We start from the raw sequence: 22,509 nt of genomic DNA, 5'->3' as shown, positions 1-22,509 counted from the left end.
CAAAGCGTTTTTGCTTGGTTCGGCACCGTAAAACTCGGTCAGTCAACCCCGGGTGTACGAATTTCCCGAATTTTCAAGCGCACGCTAGCCGGAAGCTCTCGAAGAGGCTTTTACGCATAATCCAGTTAATTAAGGCTACGCCGAATACGCACCGAAGAGCGGCCGTGTCGTCGTGGCCAGTTCGCGCGCTTGTAGTTGTAGTAAGCCGTGTGCGTGTTTTTTTTTATTTCGGCACAACCTGAATCTATGAGCCATGTACTACGCGCTTGAACGCAAATCCCCGCGCAACCTCGAAACTCTATTGTGCGTGCGAGTGTGCGTAAGGTCCCCCCTCCCTCACCAGCCCCCCTTTAACCGATAAGCGCAAACTTGTTCGGAGGAGGAATAGACGAGCCGAAACGAAGTCGTTGAGAAAAAAAAAACCGAAACTGTAAATATTTGATGAGTTTTCTCTTTTCTGGTCCGTCTCTTCGCCGCGATGGCGATTGCCACAGCGTGTTTGAAAGCGAAAATTTTCAAGCTGGTCAATCAGCGACGAAAACAATAGAAACTAAAAGTTTTGGGCTGAACATTTTGGGGAGTTTTGTGCAAACTTTGGCCACCCGAGCGTAACTTTTCACGTAATCGGCTTAGGTGAAGTAATGTCTGGGAAAAAATAGAAGTTTGGGAAGTACTTTAAACTTTTTGCAGGGAACCAATTTGAAGCTATGCGGCACGCGCTTCCTTAGCTAATTGCCCGCAATCAACCAATAACGAACGTACATCAAAGCAATGTAAACAACATTAAAACCATTAGTTTTTATGCTCCACTAAATCATCGCCAAGTAGCGAAACGATGGCGCAGCTGACCTCACACACATGCCACGTTTGTTGTTGTACGGTTCCAAACCATTCGCGCAATAACCTTGTACGGTTCCCCGAATTCTTTTCCATTCCAAAGCCCGTGGCCACAAAAACCAATAATTTCACACGCAATAGTGTGTGCAAAGCAACCAACAAGTAAAACCCCGAGTTGACTCACGTGGGTGTTTTATGCTGAACATCAGCATCATCGGTTTCATCACCAATACGCAGAAAGCTTGTTTACATTCCATCGCGATCGCGATGATTCGCGCGCTCGACCTACGCATGTATCGATGTATTGTCGCCGCGGCACTAAACCGAATTGAGCGAGTTTCACTCTCGCGACGCTTTTCTGTCGCGAAATAACTGTCAAGCATGTTTGGGCTGTTTTGAATCAGTGTGTTAGCTTTTTTGTTTTGATTGCTTGGTTTTGCTTGAGTCGTTGAGAAATCGTGGAGTTCTACGTGGATTTATGATGAATTTAGACAATTATGTTTATCAAATCAAATTATTCGCTCTACAGCATTGCCTTGGCATTCTCGATTACGAGATTCCTACTCGAAACTAGGTGTTCGAAGGCTTGATTGTTGAGGCAATTGCAAACCTCTTTTTACACCTTAGCTTCCATCCATCCCGGGATTCGAACTGACGACTTTTGGATTGTTAGTCCAACTGACTACCAGCGACTCCACCGAGACTGGACCCAGGGAGACGACTCCTACACCTGGACTGAGCTATCGACCTAACCTCTAAGTTAGACCAGGACCAACATTTACTTCCCTGTCCGACGGAAGGCGTGATCAGACAAATCTCGTCTCAAAATTTGCCACCGGGACCTTCTGGGATCGAACCCAGGCCGACTGGATGAGAGGCAATCACGCTTACCCCTTCACCACGGTCCCGACTTTATGTTTAATCAGTGATTAAAATCATATGCTCCTGTGCATCAGGGGTTCAAACTAGCATCCGAACTGTTTTCGTTAGGTCATGAGATGATTTTCAGTTTGTTCCCAGCTTCAGGAGGAGACACAGAATATCAAGGTACAATCTTGGGCTGGGTTGCTATATGGCCTCAAAAAAATGACCGAGTGACCGTCAATCTGGTCCGTTAGTCCCATCACGAGTTAGTTATGATGATCCGTTTGCTGATTTTGGGGGGCTCATGAAAATATAAAATCTGGATTGACCTTTTGAAACCCGAGCTCGCCATCCTCAGCCATTTCAGGCTGGACTTCATGGAATTATCCATCAAATTCACACCCATAGATCGATTTCTGGCAGAACTTTGAGGTCGGTTCCTTGATCCTTCTTGGTCGCGGCGCTAGTCTTTTCGCAACTCCACTCGCTAAATTTCAGTTTGGTGCCGCGGCGAAATCTTGTTTTGGTTTCGAATGTGACATTTGAGATACACTCAAAAAAGAAACAACCCAAAATTGCTTCGCGAGATGAAACACACTCGCGCTGTTATTTCGATTTATTTCCGAAATCACAATACGCTTACACCCAAATGAAAACAGACGTTTACTGACTTTGATGGTGAAGTTCCCGATCACGGACGTCAACTTCTAGGTACCCTGTGAGGCATAGTGAGTTCAGCGAATGGGGTAAGTACAAGTGTTAGTGCGTTCCAGTGTTGAAGGGTTTCCCAATCACGGACTTCAACTTCTAGGTACCCTGTAAGACAGAGTGGAATCGGCGAATCGGGGTAAGTACCAGTGACAAGTGAATTGTTAGTGCGTTCCAGTGATCTAGTGTTTCTGTCAAATAGCATCCTTTTGCAGACGTTACTGCCTGTCATTTCGCAGTAACGTCTCAAAGCTGCTGTCAAGTGAAAGTGCTTCTGTCAAAAAGTAGTCTCTTGCAGACGTTACTGCCTGTCATTTTGCATTAACGTCTCAAAGCTGCTGTCAAGTGAGATTTGAGTAAGGTTTAACCCTCATGCTAGCTATGGGTGTACCAAACTGATGACGAAATATCTGCTACAACTTCATCAAGTGTGCCACCATATTGAAGCCGGAGAACCTTCGTTCAGACCGGATAGCTTAGAACATGAACGCCGCTCGCATACGGGGGTAGATTTCGTAACCCAAGCGCCCTTGGAGTGCGAATACTAGACCCACACACAAACACACGCAGATCTTCAGCGATCCCACAACTACAGCGCGTTCGTCTCAGCTAGTAGATACGGTTAGTAGATATTTTTGAACGGTACGGGCGCGAGAGTATGTGGCGGAAACCTTCGAGCTCGAATCCAACTCAAGGACATCAACCGAGAACGGGGCGGATCGACCGGCTTTCGTGATGTTCGGGAAAAAAGGGGGGTGAGCGGCGACGACGTGAAGGGATTAGAGTTACTTCGGCGAAGGAGAGTTCGATTCAGGAAGTAAACACAGGGCACGATATTTCTGAAGCTTCTGCGGGTAACCGGTTTCGGTACAGGCCTGTACTAGAAATGTGTTCAAAATCTATGTTTAGATTACAGGTATTACCTGTTGAGACTGGTAGGACTTCACTTTACAAATACAAAATGGCGGTCACCTTCCCAGCGAACGCTGGAGAGATCTTATCCAGCGGTTCAAATCATGTTTCTGCTTGTAATTCTAATGATCTCCGCGTCGTCCACCGTGAACAACCCGGCAAGTGAAAGTGTCCCACTTTTGCCCTTATGCTTGGGTCTATGCTTCGCCGATCCTCCGTGTGAGATTATGTAGTTGCTGGGAAGGCAAACTCCTACACGATAAATCTTCCGGATTAGCACGATGATTGATCACTTAGCCGACCGACCACCTGTCGGCGGATCGAGCCTACGACAACTTCGCACGGCGGCTCGTAACAAAATCCACATCGCTTCAATCACAATTAAATAGAGAGAAAGTTTAAAGCGAACAGCTCGTTGCATAAGCCAAAAGCGCTATAAATTTCAAATTACACGTACACGAAAGTGAGACACGGATACCGGGGCTAGCGCGACTTAGACCAAGCAGGTTTAAGTAGTCAAAGTCGGTAGCGACGGTCGACGGTTTTCGAGGCGAATAAGGAAAAAAATCACGCTCGAAAACATGCGCGCAAGCGTGCACCTGAAGTCACTGCGCGCTGGCTGGTTGAAGTTCGTCGGGGTTGGGGAGGGAGGGAGAGAGAGAGCGAGTTATGGGAAGCAATATTGTAAAACCACTTTCCAGTTGGATGGTTTGGGCAGCTGTTGGCCGTTGGTCCGAGGGGCCGCAACATACGGACCCGGGACATGGTGGCTGGTCTTGTCCAGATTTTTTTGAAGGATTTAAAAAATTAAAGATCCGTTTAAATAGACTGAAGAAGGCCATATCATCAACACACACCCTGGAGAAGACCATATTGAAGGTAGAAGCGTTGAATATGAGAACATAATCTGTACGAATACCCTCGTGAAGCAGACGAATCTCAGTTTATGCAGAATCAAAATTTACTGCTGATTTGGGCGATGCCTTCTCTATTACGGACGTCAACATTGAGGTACCCCTTGGAGCAAAGCGAAAAAGTTGACGATTTTCAAGGTAAGTCGCTGCGTTCCAGAGTGTGTTTAATCATCCGGTAAGTACTAAATATGTCATTTTTGTCAATGTCAATCAGTCAATTTCAAACATTCGATAGAAAATTGTAGATTGTTGATCAACAATTTTCCATCAATGGATCGAAATATTTTAAACCAAATTCGGGTAAAAATATTTCGATCAGCCACCCTGGCCCGCAGTCCAGTCGGCGCAGTCCATATGGAGATAACTCGCACCCAACTCCGCGCACACTGCATCGAGAGGGAAAAAAGTGTTATTTTTTTAAACACAACAAGAAAAATGAACCGCTATGTTTTGGATTTCACTAGCCACGCACATTTCTGCGCTTCTGCGGACTTTGGCCGGGCGAAATGCCGCTAGCCATCGCTAGACGAACGCGCTGTCGTGGAGTTGTAAAACGGAGGGAGCTCAATTGGACGGTTGATGATTGCATTACTTATGCTACCCGATGTTGTCGACTCTCACGCGGGTGTGCTGTCCATCTTTGGCGCGAATCGATTTGCTATCGATAAGTTTTAGTACTTTATTGGAGCGGTGCGTTTTTTTTCTACTTCTTTTTGTACCACTTCTTTTCCGGCACGAAACAGTTACTCGGCGTAAAAATACTCACGCAAGGTACCACTACTACCGTGCGGTTGATTGAGTTCAAACGATTCTTACGATTCTACGTTCGAATCTTTTTTGCTTTGTAGACCTTCAACGGTGATTAGAACAAGACCATCGAGCCAGCTATACTGGATTTGTTTATTTGCCTTGTCACCAGGAAGTCGAGCCCTGCTAATCGTCAGCCCAATTAGCGTTCCCTTGTTAGTTGCCGCTCCACGATTCCTGTGATGTGTGTGCCAGCTTGTTATCGCAGATAAGGTCCGATATTGTTGTTATTTGTACACCGGCACTACCCACACAAGGTCGCAGTAGGTTGCGCTACCAGCATGTCCGTTGAACCTCCGCGTGCCGTCTGCTTTGACCTAGACATCAATTACCAGCACAGGCTAGTAGGACATGTCCAAAAAATGAAACCGATAATGGCTCCGTTGGACCTATTTTCAGCACAAGCGTCTAGTCTGCGCGTCGATAACGTCGCCAAAGCGAGACGACATCAGGAAGAGTTGCCACCGTCCTTCTCTCTCTATACGTGTCTCCAACCCCGTCAATCTCATTTAAATACCATTAGCCGAAATTCCGAGCCTTTTAAACGAGACCCCCTCTCTCTCGCTCTCATATTTGTCATTGACACGACTACTTGGATGGACGCCGCACCAACTCCAACAACAACTCGACTCACAACAAACTTATGAATTCGCGCGAACGCAGCATGCCTACGACGCACATTTTCGCACACACTGCTGCCGCGCGCGAAAAGAGGTCATTATTTTTCGTGTTTTCTGTTTTGCTCGCAAAATTCGCAAACCCGTCGATAGCTTTCGCGGCTGTTGTTGCGAATTTTGGCGAAAGGCCGCCGCGCGTAGCGCTTAGCCGAAAACCAGTTGAAGGTTGCCAATGTTTTGCTGGATCTGTTGTTGTTGGTGTTTTGCGTGATTGGTGAGGGTGAGCGCTGCTGCGTGAATTCCGGGTGTTCATGACGGCGAACGGCAGTTCGGGGTTGCGGGTTTGACGGTAGCGTATGTGCTTTTTTGACAAGGTTGCAAGGACTCGCTGTGACCTTTGACAGACGCTAGATTTGGACACATTGACAGCCGTTGACCGTGCGGGGCTTTTTGCGCAGTTGACGCAAAAAGTGGCACATGGGGCATGTTGTTTTGAGCGTGGATGAGTTGGCAACTTTCGCGTTGCGTTGCGTCATTTCGCCTGTTGAGGGGTGAGTTTTCCGATCACGGACGTCAGAATTGAGGTACGTTTTGGAGTCAAGCGAAAAAGATGACGATTTTCAAGGTAAGTCTCGTTGCTGCGTTCCTAATAATGTTCAATTTTCTGGTATGTACTAAATCTGTCTCATCTGTTAACCAGTCAATAGTTAAAGTTTGTAACGTGTTGTGCAGCAATAACGTGTAAAAGCGAACGTTCGTTTTTTGAGTTTCCGGATCACGGACGTCAACATTGAGGTACCTCCTGAGAGCAACGTAGAAAAGTTGATGTAAGGTAAGTCTCGTTGCTGCGTTCCAGAGTGTGTTCATCCGGTAAGTACTAAACCTGTCAACCCTGTCAATGTCAACCAGTCAACAGGCTAAGTTCTATATGGTGCCACGATCGTTGCGTAACCTTTTGCGCAGCAAAAACGCGCAAAAGTAGCACAGAGGACACGCACCTTATCGAACGAATTAGCAACTTTCGCCACTTACATCACGTTGGCTTTTAGGCAGTTTGATTGTTTTCAAGCTGGGATCGCCAGCTAGAGTACCCGTCCAAACAGATGTGTGAATCTACCGAGTCTACAAGACGCTTGTAACGCGCCCCAACATGTGGCCAAAACAACCAACCAGCGCCATAACGGTCCGCCAGCATTCCGTGTAGCTCATCAATTTCAAACACATTTGAATGGCCCTGCGGTACCGTTTTTCCCCGATGACGAATTCGGCAGACAACTTTCAGTTTTTGTACCCGAGTAGGGGAAAAAAAGATGTTCAAAACTCGCTAGATTTTCCCGCCCGATACGTAACGATCATCTTTGGCGTGTTTTCCTCCTCTTTCACAGCATTCCAGCGGCGCGAGGGTCCCATGGTCGGTCACAACAATAAATATTTCGTCATGTTGGAGCGGGGTTTCTGGCCCAAGCGGAGAGGGAATCTCGGGGCAGGTGAAAACAAAATGAATGGGAGCCATTTGGGACGACGATTGCATTCCTCGACTGCTGTTAGAAGCTGGTTTTTGTGTTGGTGAACCGAAATCTCGCGCGTCACGGACGGTACAATAAGGCCAGATTAGGTAGGGCTTCGGCGATGTCATTCAAAAAGGTATCGGTTTCGTCGAAGTCACGAGACGTGAAGCTAATCATAGAGGTTGGGGCTTGGAACCGATTTGGAGATTGTTGGGGGCCGTTACGGTGACTACGACGAAGGTGTTAATGGAGATCTGCAGCGCTTCGTTCACCGAGATCTGTGGAATCGCATAAATCAACACCTCATCCAATGTTGGTCCTCTGTGTTTGTTTGTGCTCCGTGGGAAATGTTGTGGCGCGCGTTATGACATCAGCTAACCTTGCAGATGGCGATCGCCGCGTACAAACACAATCCAGAGTGGTGTTCCGCCACCAATCGCTATGTAACCTTGGTGCGTTACTACAGCGTAGTTTTACAGCTCAATTTAGCTCCATCGACCGAAAAAAATCCCATGTAAACAACATGGCCCGGTTTAATTCAATTTAGTTTCGATTACGAACCGGCCGCTTGCGAGCGCTTCGTTTCCTCATCATTACGTAATTTCTCAAACTCACTGAACTGGTTGGTTGATCTCTGCGCCCGCTGCTGGTTCGCTCTCGTGACGCTCAAGTTCGAGCTCATCGAACCAAGGCCATCAACAACACAGTGTGTTAGCGATTGACAGTCGTCACGCCGATGACGGTCCCCGCCATCGGTCGACAAATTAATTCTTGGATCAAGTTGGCGGTGATCACAGTTTGAAACGCGCGTGCGCGCGCCGCCGTTCTACTCAATGACATAACTCAAGGGACCACCGATGTCAACATTCACACGTCATTGAGGCGTCGTCGCTAATCGCGTCGCGCCGATTGTGGAGGTCGGTCGGCCGTGCGTGAGTCCGAGAAAGCAGCCGGTCCCGGGACTATTTTTAGAACCGAGATGCAAAATTATTTCGCGTCGTGGCCACCGCTCACTTTGTTTACCAAGCGCGTCTTGGCATCAACACACACTAACAGTAGGCGGGGGTTGTTGTTTGTTACGGTTTGGCGGTGGCAGCGTAGCGATATGTGACGACCCGGCCGGCGAGGGATGTTTCCCAACTACGGACGTCAACATCGAGGTACCCCGTTGGTGCGATAAAGAACATTCGAAATCAAGGTAAGTGCTGAGAGTTCCGGCGTTCCAGAAGGCGAGCTTTCGTGGTAAGTACTAAATCTGTCACCTCTGTCAATCTGTCACTAGCTTAAGGGTCACGTTTGCTACGCAACCGGAGGACCGCCCGACCTCCGTCTCCGGCTGTCCTTAGTGCCGATGTGCGCAACAAATAAACAACGCCATCATCGTGCAGGCAAACCCATCCACTAAGTGGGATTTGCGGGGCGTGCACGAGCCAGAATGGAAAAACACCGCCAACTGGTCGCTCCCCGGGGAAACGTGACTCGCGCGCTAGTGACGACGTCAACGCGGCAGAATTGCCTGTTTTCGAGCTGATGACGCGTATCGCGTTCATTCATAAAAGGAGATAACCGAATTGCGGGAGTATTTTTTTTTTTCGAGAAGATTTGCAGGAACGTCATCGTTTTAAGCTGAAATTTTAAGTGTAGATCTTGAACTGCACCCTTCTTCGAAGCCATCGACCGCCGGCTACTTTCTTTGTTCTCAGTCGAAGACGTTCACCGTATTGGTGACACTCTGCAAGTGTGACGACCACAGCCACAGCACAGTTATTGAAATAACTGCACTCAACTTGCGCAGCTGATAGCTGTTTTAGACGAAATTTGTCATTTTTTTTCCTGTGTGACCGTGCACCGCAGCGGTTGAAGGTCGGTCAGTTCGCGCGCGCGTTTTCCCGGTTACCCAACCGGATGGCAGAAGCAACAACAAAACATTGCACAAGCCAAATACATCCCAATGGCCTGTTACCGAGTGCAACGAAAAAAATATCTTCCCCCAGGAAACTTTTTTTCTCGAGTGTGGGTGAACACAATTGACTGCACTGAGCAAGTCTCGATGAATTCTAGAACGGCAGGTTTGACAGCAGCGCGCTCATTACGATCGCATTTTTAGCCCGGTTGTGTTGTTTGGCTTTGCGGGTCACTGCACCCGGCGAGGGACACAATTTATTGGGGGATTCGGTTTGTTTGTTTGATTTTTTTTCTTTGTCACCGCTCTGGTGGGCGTAATGTGCGATGCGTAATGCAAGTGTAACTTTGCTGACATTGCGCGGTTGCGAGGTAGACGCTACAGAAGATCGGAACTCTTTGAATTTTAAAATATGCGTTCTCAATTACGGACGTCAACATTGATATACCTACTCAGTGAGACGAAGCCTTTTGAGAGGTGATGCAGGTAAGTTCCAGTATCCAGAGTTCAAAAATACCAGTAAGTACTAAATCTGTCAAAACTGTCAACCTGTCAATAGAATAAGTTTGTAGAGTATTTTCTTCTAAAGATCCTAAATGTATTGAAAATTGGTCAAATGAATAAGTTTTCTAAAAATGTTTGCCCCTATAGGTTAGCTTCTTAGACTTTGCCAATGTTGTCCGCTGAGTGCTTCAAGTACCTTTCCCAATCACGGACGTCAACATTGATACACCTCCTTAGTACATCGTAATCTGTTTGACATTAATGAAGGTAAGTTCCAGTATCCAATCATCCGGTAAGTACTTAATCTGTCAAAACTGTCAATTTCAACCTGTCAATAGTATAAGTTTGTGGAGTACTTTTTCTATAGACTCTAAGTGTTTTGAAAATTACAAAAATGTTTGTAACTATAGGATAGCTCCTAAGACCTTCTCAATGTCTCGTCGAATTTTCAATTATCTTTCCCAATCACAGACGTCAAAATTGACATACCTACTTAGTGTGACAAGGCATTTTTGATGTTATTAAGGTAAGTTCTAGTATCCAGTTTTCTAAATAACCGGTAAGTATTGAATTTGTCAAAACTGTCAATGTCAATAGTATTACAAAGTAATTCTAGAAAAAATAGATTAGATAACAGATTACAGGTTCAAACAAAAATTGTTTCAGAATAGGTAACGCTGGTAGGTAAGAATACAAAATAATTAACTTCGTTCGTTTCAAGGATAGTTTATTGTGATTTCCAGAGGCTTTTAGCAGTTTTCTAAAGACGTAACTAGATAATTCTCTCAATTCCGGACGTCAAAATCGAAAGAGCTCCTTAGGGCGATGAAGATGACCCTAATCTCAAGTTAAGTTCGTTGCAAGTGGAAAGGTTTTGTAGCCAATCGGTAAGTGTTAAATCTGTCATTTCTGTCAATGTGATTCAGTGAATAGTTGTTGACTTGTTTTTTAGGAGTAACTTCAACAATTCATTTTAATTCTCGAATGTAGCGAAAGTCACCATTTTGGTAGTTTGTATCATTTTGATGACCTATTTTGACTTTTTTAAAGTAAATATTGTTCAGCTAAATCTATCACAAACATCAACCTACTAGTCAGATATGAAATTAAAAATATTCATAACCTAAATTTATATTTCAAAAATCGCCCCTTCGTTCCTTCATGACCTTTTCGTCCTTGACCCACTTACACCGCGCAGCCCTACGCTGCCAGGATTTATCGATCCGTGGCTCCCGGTGTAACTCGCAACCAGGTTCCCACAGGGGAAAGCTACATAGATACATAGCCCCCTCCACTTGAACCTCAACAATGTTGACCGAAATCTGCGCGAAGCGCCCCAAAATGGGCTCGTGTCTTCGTCGTCGGTTCTTTGTTCCAGTTAGTATTTTTTATATCAAATAAAAAAAAACAGAAGATAGAATTAAGGGGCATAACTCTCGAGCAGAACCAGGTCACATTCTGGGGCCAATTGATTTTCGTGCTACCATTTTTGGCAAAGATGCACCGTGGCCTTCCAGCGGCGTTGACTGCCCCCCCCCCCCCCCCTTCGTTCAGAACTAGTTTAAGCTACCAACCCAACGAATACAACCAAGGATGCACTCGTTTCAGGGTATGTAACGCCAAATCGCACATATTTCGAGCGCGAAGGGCACACTCTCACTATCTATCGCCGACGACGACCGCTTACAGTGTATTACATTGTGTCGCTCAGTGCGCCGGTGGTCTCAGAACTCACCGCCACTCAGCTCGGTGTGTCTCTATATGCCGAGTGCGCGCGAGTTACACACTCTCGAACGACCTAGTTTCGCGGGGTGCGCACTCTTACATGAATCTCCTTCCTTGACCTACTTTTCCGAAAAAATAAGCAGAGCGCTTGTGCCAGAGTCCCCTCCCCCCCCTCCCCCCTACCGCGCCAACTCCGTTGTAATAGGTCGACATTCGGCACCGCTACGGTACTGTTGACGAAGTTCTAGGTTTCGTGAATAATCAGCGCCGAAGCGCGCTGTGAAGAGGAAACGGTGGAAAACGTCACCGTCCCGTCCCCGTTTACGGGGGACCTGGAAGAACGAAGGAGCCGCGAACGAGGAAGTCCAGAAGTAACTGTTTTTTCACCTCTCGTGGCGTGGCTTAAATTAATGCAAGAAACTCCACATCGAGGTCATTAGTCAGTGCCTTGGTTCTACCCAGCTTGAAGTCGTGAGGAAGAGGAACGGGTCGTAAATGAAATCGAGACGAGTAAAATAAACAAACAGTTGTGAGTGGAGAGAACGTCGTAAAGATTGTGGCCGACCCTTTCGGTGCGTATGGATTGGATATCCCGAATGCGGACGTCAACGTGAAGGGTGACCTCCCGTGCAATGCTTGTAAAGTGGTTTACGGGAAGGTCAATCCTGGTAGACCTTGGCACCGAAAGGGAAGACCTCTTTTTTTTTTTGAGGAGCTCGCCTACCTCTTGTCCGACCGGTACGATCTTAACGGTAACCTCGTCTTTGAGGTCATCGTGTTGCACCACCTCGCCGGCACTTTCGCGCCCGTTGTACGTGAGGAACACCTTCTGGCCCGGCTTGAGCCGGACGTCCATGATGGTCTTGAAGCCGGGCCCGATCAGCTCGCTCTCGCGGAACTCGCGGGCCAAGCCGCGGCGCGAGATGTCCTGCTTGCTGTCGAACCGCACCGAGTAGCGCGTGTGCGGCGTCAGGTTGATGCAGTTGGTGTTGTCCTTCTGGTTCGCCGAGGGCGGCGTCTTGACGCCCTGGATCGTCCCGGAGTACCAGATGCCATCGGCACCGGGCGCGCACACCCGGGTACCGATGATGGACCGCTTCGCCAAGCGCTTGCCGGTGGACATCTTGTTCAGGAAGTATTTTTTCATAAGTGCTCAGACGTTTCTGGGGGTACCGCTCGCTTCACAGACACTTGGGTTACGTCAAAATTAAAACACAATAAAAAATATATATGACCTTCCTTTTTGCACTTGAATCAAAGGGGGTTTCACGCTTCTCACTCTGGCTCTTTCGCTTTTCAACAGGTTTTTCACGGTACGCTTGGATTTTCCTTATTTCTACCCCACGTAACAACTTTTACTCTCAACAAGTTTTACTTTATCACTCTTCTACTCGCAATAATTTCGTCTTATAACTTTCTATTGTACACACAAACACATCTACCGCGGCGGGCTTTGCTCGCTTGCTTCTTCACAACTTTCTTTTTTTCTTCCTTTTGACGTGACGATCTTCGACTTATTGCACACACCGGAGCCTTCCAACTATTCAGGACAGAATCTTGTCCAGGTTGTAGTAGGACTCGTTGATGGAACTCTTCTGGCACTTTTCCGTCACGAGACGATCTCGCAGCTCCGCTGACGCTTGCTGATGTTGCCACGAAACAACGCCGACTTCCGGTTCCGGTACCGAGCGCATCACATCAACAATATCAGTCGACGACACATTTTCGCTGTGATGATGGGTACTGGTGGCCTGTGACTTGTTCCAAATCATATTTTGCCGAACGATTGCTGGTGGACGTTGGAAGTATCTCCACGTTACGGATTGGATGCTCTACTGCGAACTGCTTCGGGTTGACGTTCCCGAAGCTCTGAGGTCCGGAGATGATTGAACACAAAAATTGCAAAACGGAAATGCACACTGGTCGGCACACACGAAGTGAATATTACCCTTTAAACAGAACACAAAACAATTGTACTGTGCAAACTCGTTTAGACACCTTGCTTCCGATTCCTGCACTTGACCGTAAAAGGAACAATTTCCTTTTTTCTCTGCCCTAAACCCGAAAAAACAACACTGCTATTGTTTCCACCGCAGCACACACACCTTACACAACGCGAGTGCGGGGGAGGAGGGAAGCCGATTGTGTTTTCATTCAAGAATTTTCACACGCACACTCCGCGCTCTCTCTCTCTCTCTCTCTCTCTCTTCAGGCTGCTGCTGACACTGCTCAAGGTACACTTGCTTCTCAACCGTGAGTGGCTCACTAGCTCGAGTGACAACTTTCCGACACGAAAAACAACTGAGAACTGATCCAAATATGCTTCAAGTAAACACAGCCAGCCAGCCAGCAGTCAGCAGGCCATGAGCCGAGCGGCCGAGAGCCGAGCGCACACGAACGCGCGAACGCAACAACGGCGGCGAAGTTGTGTGAGTGCGCGCGCGGACGACGCACCAACACACGGGTTGCTATGTTTTCAAGATTTTTTTTTTGCTGCCTTGTGCACGTTCCCGAAGGCGCATTACATACAGAGAGCTACACATAGCGGGACGTTTGGGTGTGTGTGCTTGTTCTGGAGCAATCGGGAGGAGGGCGGGGGAGCTCACCACTACCAGCGAGTGCGACCCGCGCAGGGGGGCGGGGAGGGAACCCGTTGTGTAAAATCTCTTGGAGCATAGATAAATGATATAATGGAAAATATATGCCACGAACCGTTTTTTTATATTTCTGCTGCCTTCTCTCCCGCTTCGCCGCGGTCGGCCACCGACCAACCCGTGTCAGATGTTCGGCTCCACTTCGGCCCGCCGGGACCGGCGGAGTCTTTTGTGCGCTGGGCTGTGGGGCGTTCGGGTGACCGGCGCGCGGTGCGAAAGACCGAACAAAACAAAGAAATGCCAACTACACTGCTGCTCTGGCAGCAGGCCAAGCCAACCGAGTTTCTCGCTTGTATTGGTGCACAGCCGAGTGTAGTGGTGGATCGCAGGCGGCCGGTGTTTCCCCTTGGCCGTGCGGGAGCGAACGTGAGCGAACATGTTTGTTTGATTGCTGTCCCGCTCGGGCCTTCGGCGTTCGCCGTCTCTACGGCCAGCTGATCGTGTGGGCTAGCTGTTTTTCACCGCTTGCTTTGTGTGTGCGCGAGCGCGATGATGACGATGACGATGATGATGGTGAATGCCTTCGTCGTAACCTTTTCGTGTAGTGGTTTGTGGGAGCGGGGTGGCAGACGCGGACGGGGAAAATCGTGATTGAAATATTTTTTTGTTCGTTTCTTTCTTCTTTGTATCATAATCGAACTCTCCCACTTCGCTTCCCCTTCCCTTCCACTCACTCCACACCGAAACCCAAAAGAAGTGAATAGTAAACAAACACACGTACACACACCACACCGCCGTCGTCGTCATGTGTGTGCAGCGCCAGGCTACGACTTTCGTTGCGCTGCGCTGCTTGCTACGATCCGCGTGATCATTGGGTTTGAAAAAAAAGTTGCGATGATGATTGCGCGTGCCGGACATTTGACGACGGGCTGACCTGCCTGCCTGCCGACACTGTATTTGTGTGTCAGCGCAAGCAACTAACTACTGGCTCCGCCGCTGACTCCTGGCTCCTGACCAACAAAGAAAAGATGGGAAAAAGGCGATTGTGCGGTGCAAGGTATCGGTTTCTGGAATCGGTCGCAGTTTAGAGCTTTGATTTTTATTGATGGAAAATGGCAAATTTTAGCATAATTTAAGTTATAAAAATCTTAAGAATCTTTAAAACCTGAAGTCTGTAACAAAACTACAGTCTAGATTATCATGACTTGCCTAAAACCATTATACAGTGAACTCTCGTTGTCGATATTGAAGGGACCGTCGAGAGCGGAAGGTATCAAATTATAGAAGGAAAAATCAAAGCATGCTACTTGAAGGGACTGACAAAAAAATTGACAGCTGGAGCAATATAGGAAGATCGACAGCCAGAGAGTCGACTGCAGTAAAATGCGTTAATTTTAAAACAATCTTTTTTGCAGTTTCCTGATTTTCCAAAGTACATAAATATCAGAAATCACTCATTCGATTCCGATCAAACCCTCTTGATTCGTCAGCGAGCTATCTTGAGTCGAAAGCAGTCAGCGATTCGCTCAGAGAGGATCGAAGCTTTTAGAGAGATTTTCTTTAGAGAAAATGTTTATTTTTACTATCATTTCTCTCAACTCTCTCCACAAACATAATTATTGTGACAATATTCGTGACCAATAGTCATTGGCATGACAATCAAAAAAACGGCACAAGGGATACCCCCTGACTCGATTCCTTGGGCAAAAATAAGTAACTGTTCCAATTTTGAGCCAGATTGGTTACGGTTTAGGGGTAGCTTTTGATCGTTGAAGTTTGAATGGGGACCATCCATAAACCACGTGGACACTATTTTGGAAATCTCAACCCATTGTCCCATTGTCCCCCCCCCCATTGTCCATACATGGAGAACAGTTTTCTGAACAAGTTCCATAAAAAAACATCAGTTTTGGTTCATTATAAGCAGAGATATGCCCAATTTCCTGAAATAATTAGTGCCTTTCTCAAGGCCTTTCTCCAAAATTTCTAAATTTAATTTCCTTTCACATGATGCGCACTGCCTACAGAGTTTTGTAATGAATGCTGTAGAATAATTTTCATGAATTTCATCAGAACTTGTTATTATTTTTATGTTTAAAAAAAATATTATCATCATAAAAAATATCTTAGTAGACAGTGCGCATCATGTGAAAGGGAATTAAATTAAGAAATTTTGGAGAAAGGCACTAATTATTTCAGGAAATTGGGCATATCTCTGCTTATAATGAACCAAAACTTATGCTTTTTTATGGAACTTGTTCAGAAAACTGTTCTCCACAATGTGATTGATTCTAAAATGTTTTATAATGTAATAGTGTGATGTGGCAGAGGATTGAAAAAATAATTTTCGGAACCTATTGGGTAATAAACAGCATATTTATTAAATAATCCATGTTTTGCATTGTTTAATGCTCAAATTCGTATCCGGGCAATGTGTTGCTGTATTTTCATGACAAATTGTTCAATTCAATTCAGTTTTATTGGTGCATAATCAAGATACAATGAGTTATTTTGAAGTGCATAACAGAGTTTTGGAGTTCCTTTCAGTTGTGTGTTGCATCATAATCCATTTTGGAACAATTATTTCTTTAACTATGGCGCTAGCAAGAGTAAGAAAAAATTTAAAAAAAAAACTTACAGAAAATATGACGAATTGTACAAAGAAAAGATTTCTTTTCGGTCGTATCGGGGTTTCCAGCTTGGATTTTGGAGTAATTTCAAAGAAAGCTAGAAATCTGGTAAATATGGTTCGTTTTTTTTTGGTGGAGGTCAAATATGAGTCAAATATGATTAGTTAGAGTCCCCAAGGCATATTCATAAGAAGTTTGAGTAATATCAACATGAATGCACCGAATTTCCGTGACTTTTTTGAACATATATCCCATAAATTCGAAAAATAATCTTCAAAAAAAAGTTGCTCTAGACCCCCCGACGAAATATTTCGGTATACCCTGCAAAATGTCGGGAAAGAGCCCTTCTTTCACGGTGCCAAATATCAGACATACCGATTTTTTTATCTTTGGGGTCTCGAAAAAATACACAAAAATACAGGTACACCCCTTTAAGTATATATTCAAGTATATAAGCTGATTTGTTTTCAACACACATTGGTACTCATTAGGCTCGAGCCAAAATTGTAGTGGGCTCTCTTTTTGGCCGAGATTTGCGCCATCTGCTGCCAAAATCCTGAAACGATGTTTTTCCCATACATTTTTGCGATTTTTCCCAAACAAACTTCAACGATCAATAGCGACCCTTAAACTTTAACCGATTTGGCACAAAATTGGCACAGTTTTTTTTCAGTTACATATGTTTATTTAAAGAATTAAGCTGGGAGGTTTCTCTTAAAATTTTACAAAATTTTATATTTTTCTTATCACTCTATTGTACATCTATACCAATAATAATTAGAAAGGAAAAGGGAGAAGAAGAAAAGGGAAGTGAGAATTGTTTTTGCTGGCGGGTACAAAATTTTACCTCAACCTTTTTCGTGTACGTAAACACAATACATACGCACATAGATAACTCTATGGACAACAAATCTCTCGTTTTGCTTTGATTTAATTTAATGTATTAAATGAACAATTTGAGATTGTTGAAAACATAGGATTTCGCAAGATATTTTGCGAAAAAATTGACATTTTAAATATATTATTGCTAATTTTTCCGTTGTTTAGAACCAATTATAAAAAATATGTTTGAACCTTTTGAAAAACAATCAATTTATTAAATTTTTTTTTTGTGATTTAGGCTATGGAGATTGATTTTTCAAAAGTTTCGGCCTAACGTGAAACAAATCAAAATTTAATAATTTAGAAATGTATAAAAGTTTCTTAAATATGATGAAAATACAATATTTTAGTATGCTTGAAGTTATTTTAATTGATGATTGAAAATTGATTGAAAATTGAAGATTTTTTTTATAATATTTCAAAAACACATATTTTTTATTATTTACAAACTTATTTAACCTTCTCCTAGTGGAAAATTGTCCAAAGAATCCGAAAATGCATTCCATTTTCAGATTAATAATCATGTTCATTGAGAAAATCATGACACTTTGAGAAGTTTAAAATAATGACTTTCATCAACATTTTCTTAACTATAGTTAACTAACTTTTTAAACTTGTCAATATTGTTTGAAAAGTTCTTCTTGAGGTACTTTGAACACTTCTCTACCACGGTCAGTATGTTTCTCAACCATTCCTTACGTATTTTAATTGAACTCTTCATTTTGCGGAAAAATCGCAAACCTATCAAAGTCACCCCGGCTATCAAAGTGACCCCGTTTTACGGTATTAATTTCTTTTCAAAGAGTTTTCATTGCGTAAAATTGTTGAAAAACCCCGATTTCTGTAAATAGTATTCTATTGTTGTAAATATGCATTTCTATTAAATACACTGCAACACTCAGTAATTTGTCAAACTTATAGAAAATCTTTCTTCTCGAAACTAGATGTTCATTTCTGAAGTTTTGACATAGGACTATGTCTTTACTTACTATATTGGGGGGCCAGTTCAGAAATTCGATCGAAAGCGTCACTTTTAAGCGTTAAAAAAGGGGACATTTTGAACGCTTATATCTTTTTTCCCTGTGAATCAATCCAGATGGTTGGACCACCAATCGAAAGAGGAAGACTTCAGCTATTGTTTAACTACATAGATAGTCTGACTAAACATAGTTAAAGCACTTAAAACATGCAATCAAAATGAGTAATTTTTCAGTACAAATCGGACAGATGACCAATCAGAGCGAGCGTATGCATTCGAGACCGCGCCCCTTTTGTGCCGTTCTCCGGCTGTGCCGCTATTTAAGCAGAAAATTTCGCAAAAGCAAGTCACTTTGGAACGAGCACTCGAACTGTGCACGTCGGGCCGGCGCGGAGCAGCAGCAGCAGCGGCCAATAGAAGAAGAGGACCAGCAATCAGAAGGAAGAACCACCGGCAGCAGAAGGAGGAAATTCGAGCGAAGCGGACGGCGTGGAAGTCGCTATGATGCGGCGGTTCTCATGAAAAATGGCCAATTCGACAGTGGTGGAAAAAACCTGGAGTGGCCGGTGCCCTCGAAGCAGGTTCCCTCGGGACGGAGGGGGCGGGGGACATTTACAGAAACATACGAGTTGTGGCAATATGGGTATCAAAATTCATGGTTTTGATACTGAATATAATAATGGCCATTTCGACAGTAGTGGCCACAACCTGGAGTGGCCGGTGCCCTCAAAGAAGGTTCCCCGGGGCCTGGGGGACATTTACAGAAACATACGAGTTGTGGCAATATGGGTATCAAAATTCATGGTTTTTATACTGAACATAATAATGGCCATTTCGACAGTAGTGGCCACAACCTGGAGTGGCCGGTGCCCTCAAAGAAGGTTCCCCGGGGCCTGGGGGACATTTACAGAAACATACGAGTTGTGGCAATATGGGTATCAAAATTCATGGTTTTGATACTGAACATAATAATGGCCATTTCGACAGTAGTGGCCACAACCTGGAGTGGCCGGTGCCCTCAAAGAAGGTTCCCCGGGGCCTGGGGGACATTTACAGAAACATACGAGTTGTGGCAATATGGGTATCAAAATTCATGGTTTTGATACTGAATATAATAATGGCCATTTCGACAGTAGTGGCCACAACCTGGAGTGGCCGGTGCCCTCAAAGAAGGTTCCCCGGGGCCTGGGGGACATTTACAGAAACATACGAGTTGTGGCAATATGGGTATCAAAATTCATGGTTTTTATACTGAACATAATAATGGCCATTTCGACAGTAGTGGCCACAACCTGGAGTGGCCGGTGCCCTCAAAGAAGGTTCCCCGGGGCCTGGGGGACATTTACAGAAACATACGAGTTGTGGCAATATGGGTATCAAAATTCATGGTTTTGATACTGAACATAATAATGGCCATTTCGACAGTAGTGGCCACAACCTGGAGTGGCCGGTGCCCTCAAAGAAGGTTCCCCGGGGCCTGGGGGACATTTACAGAAACATACGAGTTGTGGCAATATGGGTATCAAAATTCATGGTTTTTGATACTGAACATAATAATAGCCATTTCGACAGTAGTGGCCACAACCTGGAGTGGCCGGTGCCCTCAAAGAAGGTTCCCTCGGGGCCTGGGGGGACATTTACAGAAACATACGAGTTGTGGCAATATGGGTATCAAAATTCATGGTTTTTATACTGAACATAATAATGGCCATTTCGACAGTAGTGGCCACAACCTGGAGTGGCCGGTGCCCTCAAAGAAGGTTCCCCGGGGCCTGGGGGACATTTACAGAAACATACGAGTTGTGGCAATATGGGTATCAAAATTCATGGTTTTGATACTGAACATAATAATGGCCATTTCGACAGTAGTGGCCACAACCTGGAGTGGCCGGTGCCCTCAAAGAAGGTTCCTCCGGGGCCTGGGGGACATTTACAGAAACATACGAGTTGTGGCAATATGGGTATCAAAATTCATGGTTTTGATACTGAACATAATAATGGCCATTTCGACAGTAGTGGCCACAACCTGGAGTGGCCGGTGCCCTCAAAGAAGGTTCCCCGGGGCCTGGGGGACATTTACAGAAACATACGAGTTGTGGCAATATGGGTATCAAAATTCATGGTTTTGATACTGAACATAATAATGGCCATTTCGACAGTAGTGGCCACAACCTGGAGTGGCCGGTGCCCTCAAAGAAGGTTCCTCCGGGGCCTGGGGGGACATTTACAGAAACATACGAGTTGTGGCAATATGGGTATCAAAATTCATGGTTTTTGATACTGAACATAATAATGGCCATTTTGACAGTAGTGGCCACAACCTGGAGTGGCCGGTGCCCTCAAAGAAGGTTCCCCCGGGGCCTGGGGGGACATTTACAAAATTATACGAGTTGTTGCAATATGGGTATCAAAATTCATGGTTTTTGATACTGAACATAATGGCCATTTCGACAGTAGTGGCCACAACCTGGAGTGGCCGGTGCCCTTAAAGCAGGTTCCCCCGGGGCCCGGAGGACTTTTTACAGAACCATACGAGTTGTGGCATATTGGTATCAAAATTCATGGTTTTTGATACTGTACATGAAAATTGACATTCCGACAGTAGTGGCCACAACCTTGAGTGACCGGTGATCTCAAAGCAGGTTCCCCCGGGGCCCTGAGGGTCTTTAACAGAACCATACGAGTTGTGGCAATATGGATATCAAAATTCATGGTTTTTGATACTGAACATGAAAATTGACATTTCGACCGTAGTGGCCACAACCTGGAGTTGCCGGTGCCCTCATAGAAGGTTCACCTTGGGAGAACATTTATAACAATTTTGCCGACAAATCTACGAAACAAAATAAAATAAGCTTATTTCAGATTTCACTAGCAATCCAAAAACACATTCAAATTGTTTGGTCCTATGTCTTTCGGTTATGTCTCTGACATACCATCTTGAACTTTTTTTTTAAAAAAGGTCCAATAAACAAAATTTTTCAGTTTTTGCTTTTTGGGTGTTTTTGAAACCGCCTTGAGTCTGGGGTATTAAAAAACACCCAAAAAGCAGAAACTGAAAATTTGGTTTATCGAACCTTTTCAAAAAAAAAACTCCAGATTTACAAAATCAAGAACTAGTTCATGCAAATGGAATTTATTTTACATGTCTTTACCAAAAATTTAAACCAATTTGGTAGAAGCATTGAAGAGTTGCGATGGAATCTTTTTTCAAACTTCTAATTGCTAAATCGTCGCCATCGTGCTAACTTGTCGTACGTGCATTTTGGGCCAAATTGAGTTAAGAACGCCATTTTGTGCAGCTCACAATGCCTCACCTTTTGACCTTCCCAGATCCCCAAAATTCGATTTCAATCCTGAGATATTCAACAAAAACCGAAAAAACTCCGTGCATTTTTGTCACTTTACATATGAAAGTAGTTTCAATCTTGTCGTGCTATCTTGTCACTCCATGAAAATTGATGTAAGTGCGACAAAAGGCCAAAGGTATTTCAGGCCAGGAAAGTCAGGATGCGTTTGTCGCACGTACAATCTAGACTACCGTAAACATTTGTAATTATAACTCGGGACTCCAGCAACCAACTTCAACCAAACTTCGGAACAATGCACAGAATGGTGAGCCAAACAAAACGTGTTTGTTATTGTTTACATTGCGTGCTCTCGTTTTTGAATATTCAAGGTCAAGCATTAAAACGCATTTTACTCGGAACGTCAAAATGGCGGGTGCGACAAGATAGCACGACGACGTCGAAATGGTATATTCAAGTAATGTTGTCTTCAAAATGATATCTTCAATAGCTGGAAATGATTTTCTACTGTCCTGAAAATATTCCATTTTTTGAAGATTAAATCATTAGTTCTCTAAAATTTATGGTTGAAAAGCTTCTAAGTCATTCATGTATATATTTTTTTCGACTTCATGTTAATGTTCCATGTAACAGGAAAAAAAGTTTTTTTTCACAACGTGATGGCCAACATTTTGTTCATATTCATGCACATTAACTCTGTCCGGCTGTGGTTTTTAGTTTTCAATTTACAACCAAATATACAGTCAATTACATTTTTAACCAAATGACAATTACATTTTTAACCAAATGACTTTTGAGTCAGGTGGTCCTTAAACGC

General features: G+C 44.6%; 2 protein-coding genes across 3 annotated transcripts in view; one reads left to right on the top strand and one right to left on the bottom strand.

Moving 5' to 3' along the window:
- Positions 1-12,660, bottom strand: part of LOC6050995 (zinc finger protein 704) — a 106,702-nt gene extending 94,042 nt beyond the window's left edge. For both annotated transcript variants that reach the window (XM_038265259.1, XM_038265260.1), the window contains exon 1: positions 12,024-12,660. In XM_038265259.1, coding sequence (XP_038121187.1) covers positions 12,024-12,446 — 423 coding nt within the window. In that variant the 5' untranslated portion in view covers positions 12,447-12,660. The remainder of the gene's footprint in view (positions 1-12,023) is intronic.
- A 1,002-nt stretch (positions 12,661-13,662) lies between these two features.
- LOC119768915 overlaps positions 13,663-22,509 on the top strand; it is a 53,725-nt gene continuing 44,878 nt past the window's right edge. Inside the window, exon 1 of the mRNA XM_038260708.1 lies at positions 13,663-13,728. Within this exon, the coding sequence (XP_038116636.1) occupies positions 13,663-13,728 (66 nt within the window). The remainder of the gene's footprint in view (positions 13,729-22,509) is intronic.

This window comes from Culex quinquefasciatus, chromosome 3 (assembly GCF_015732765.1).
Source record: "Culex quinquefasciatus strain JHB chromosome 3, VPISU_Cqui_1.0_pri_paternal, whole genome shotgun sequence".
Classification (NCBI taxonomy): Eukaryota; Metazoa; Arthropoda; class Insecta; order Diptera; family Culicidae; genus Culex; species Culex quinquefasciatus.
Note: the sequence above shows the minus strand (reverse complement) of the source record. Positions and strands in the feature narration are given on the sequence as shown.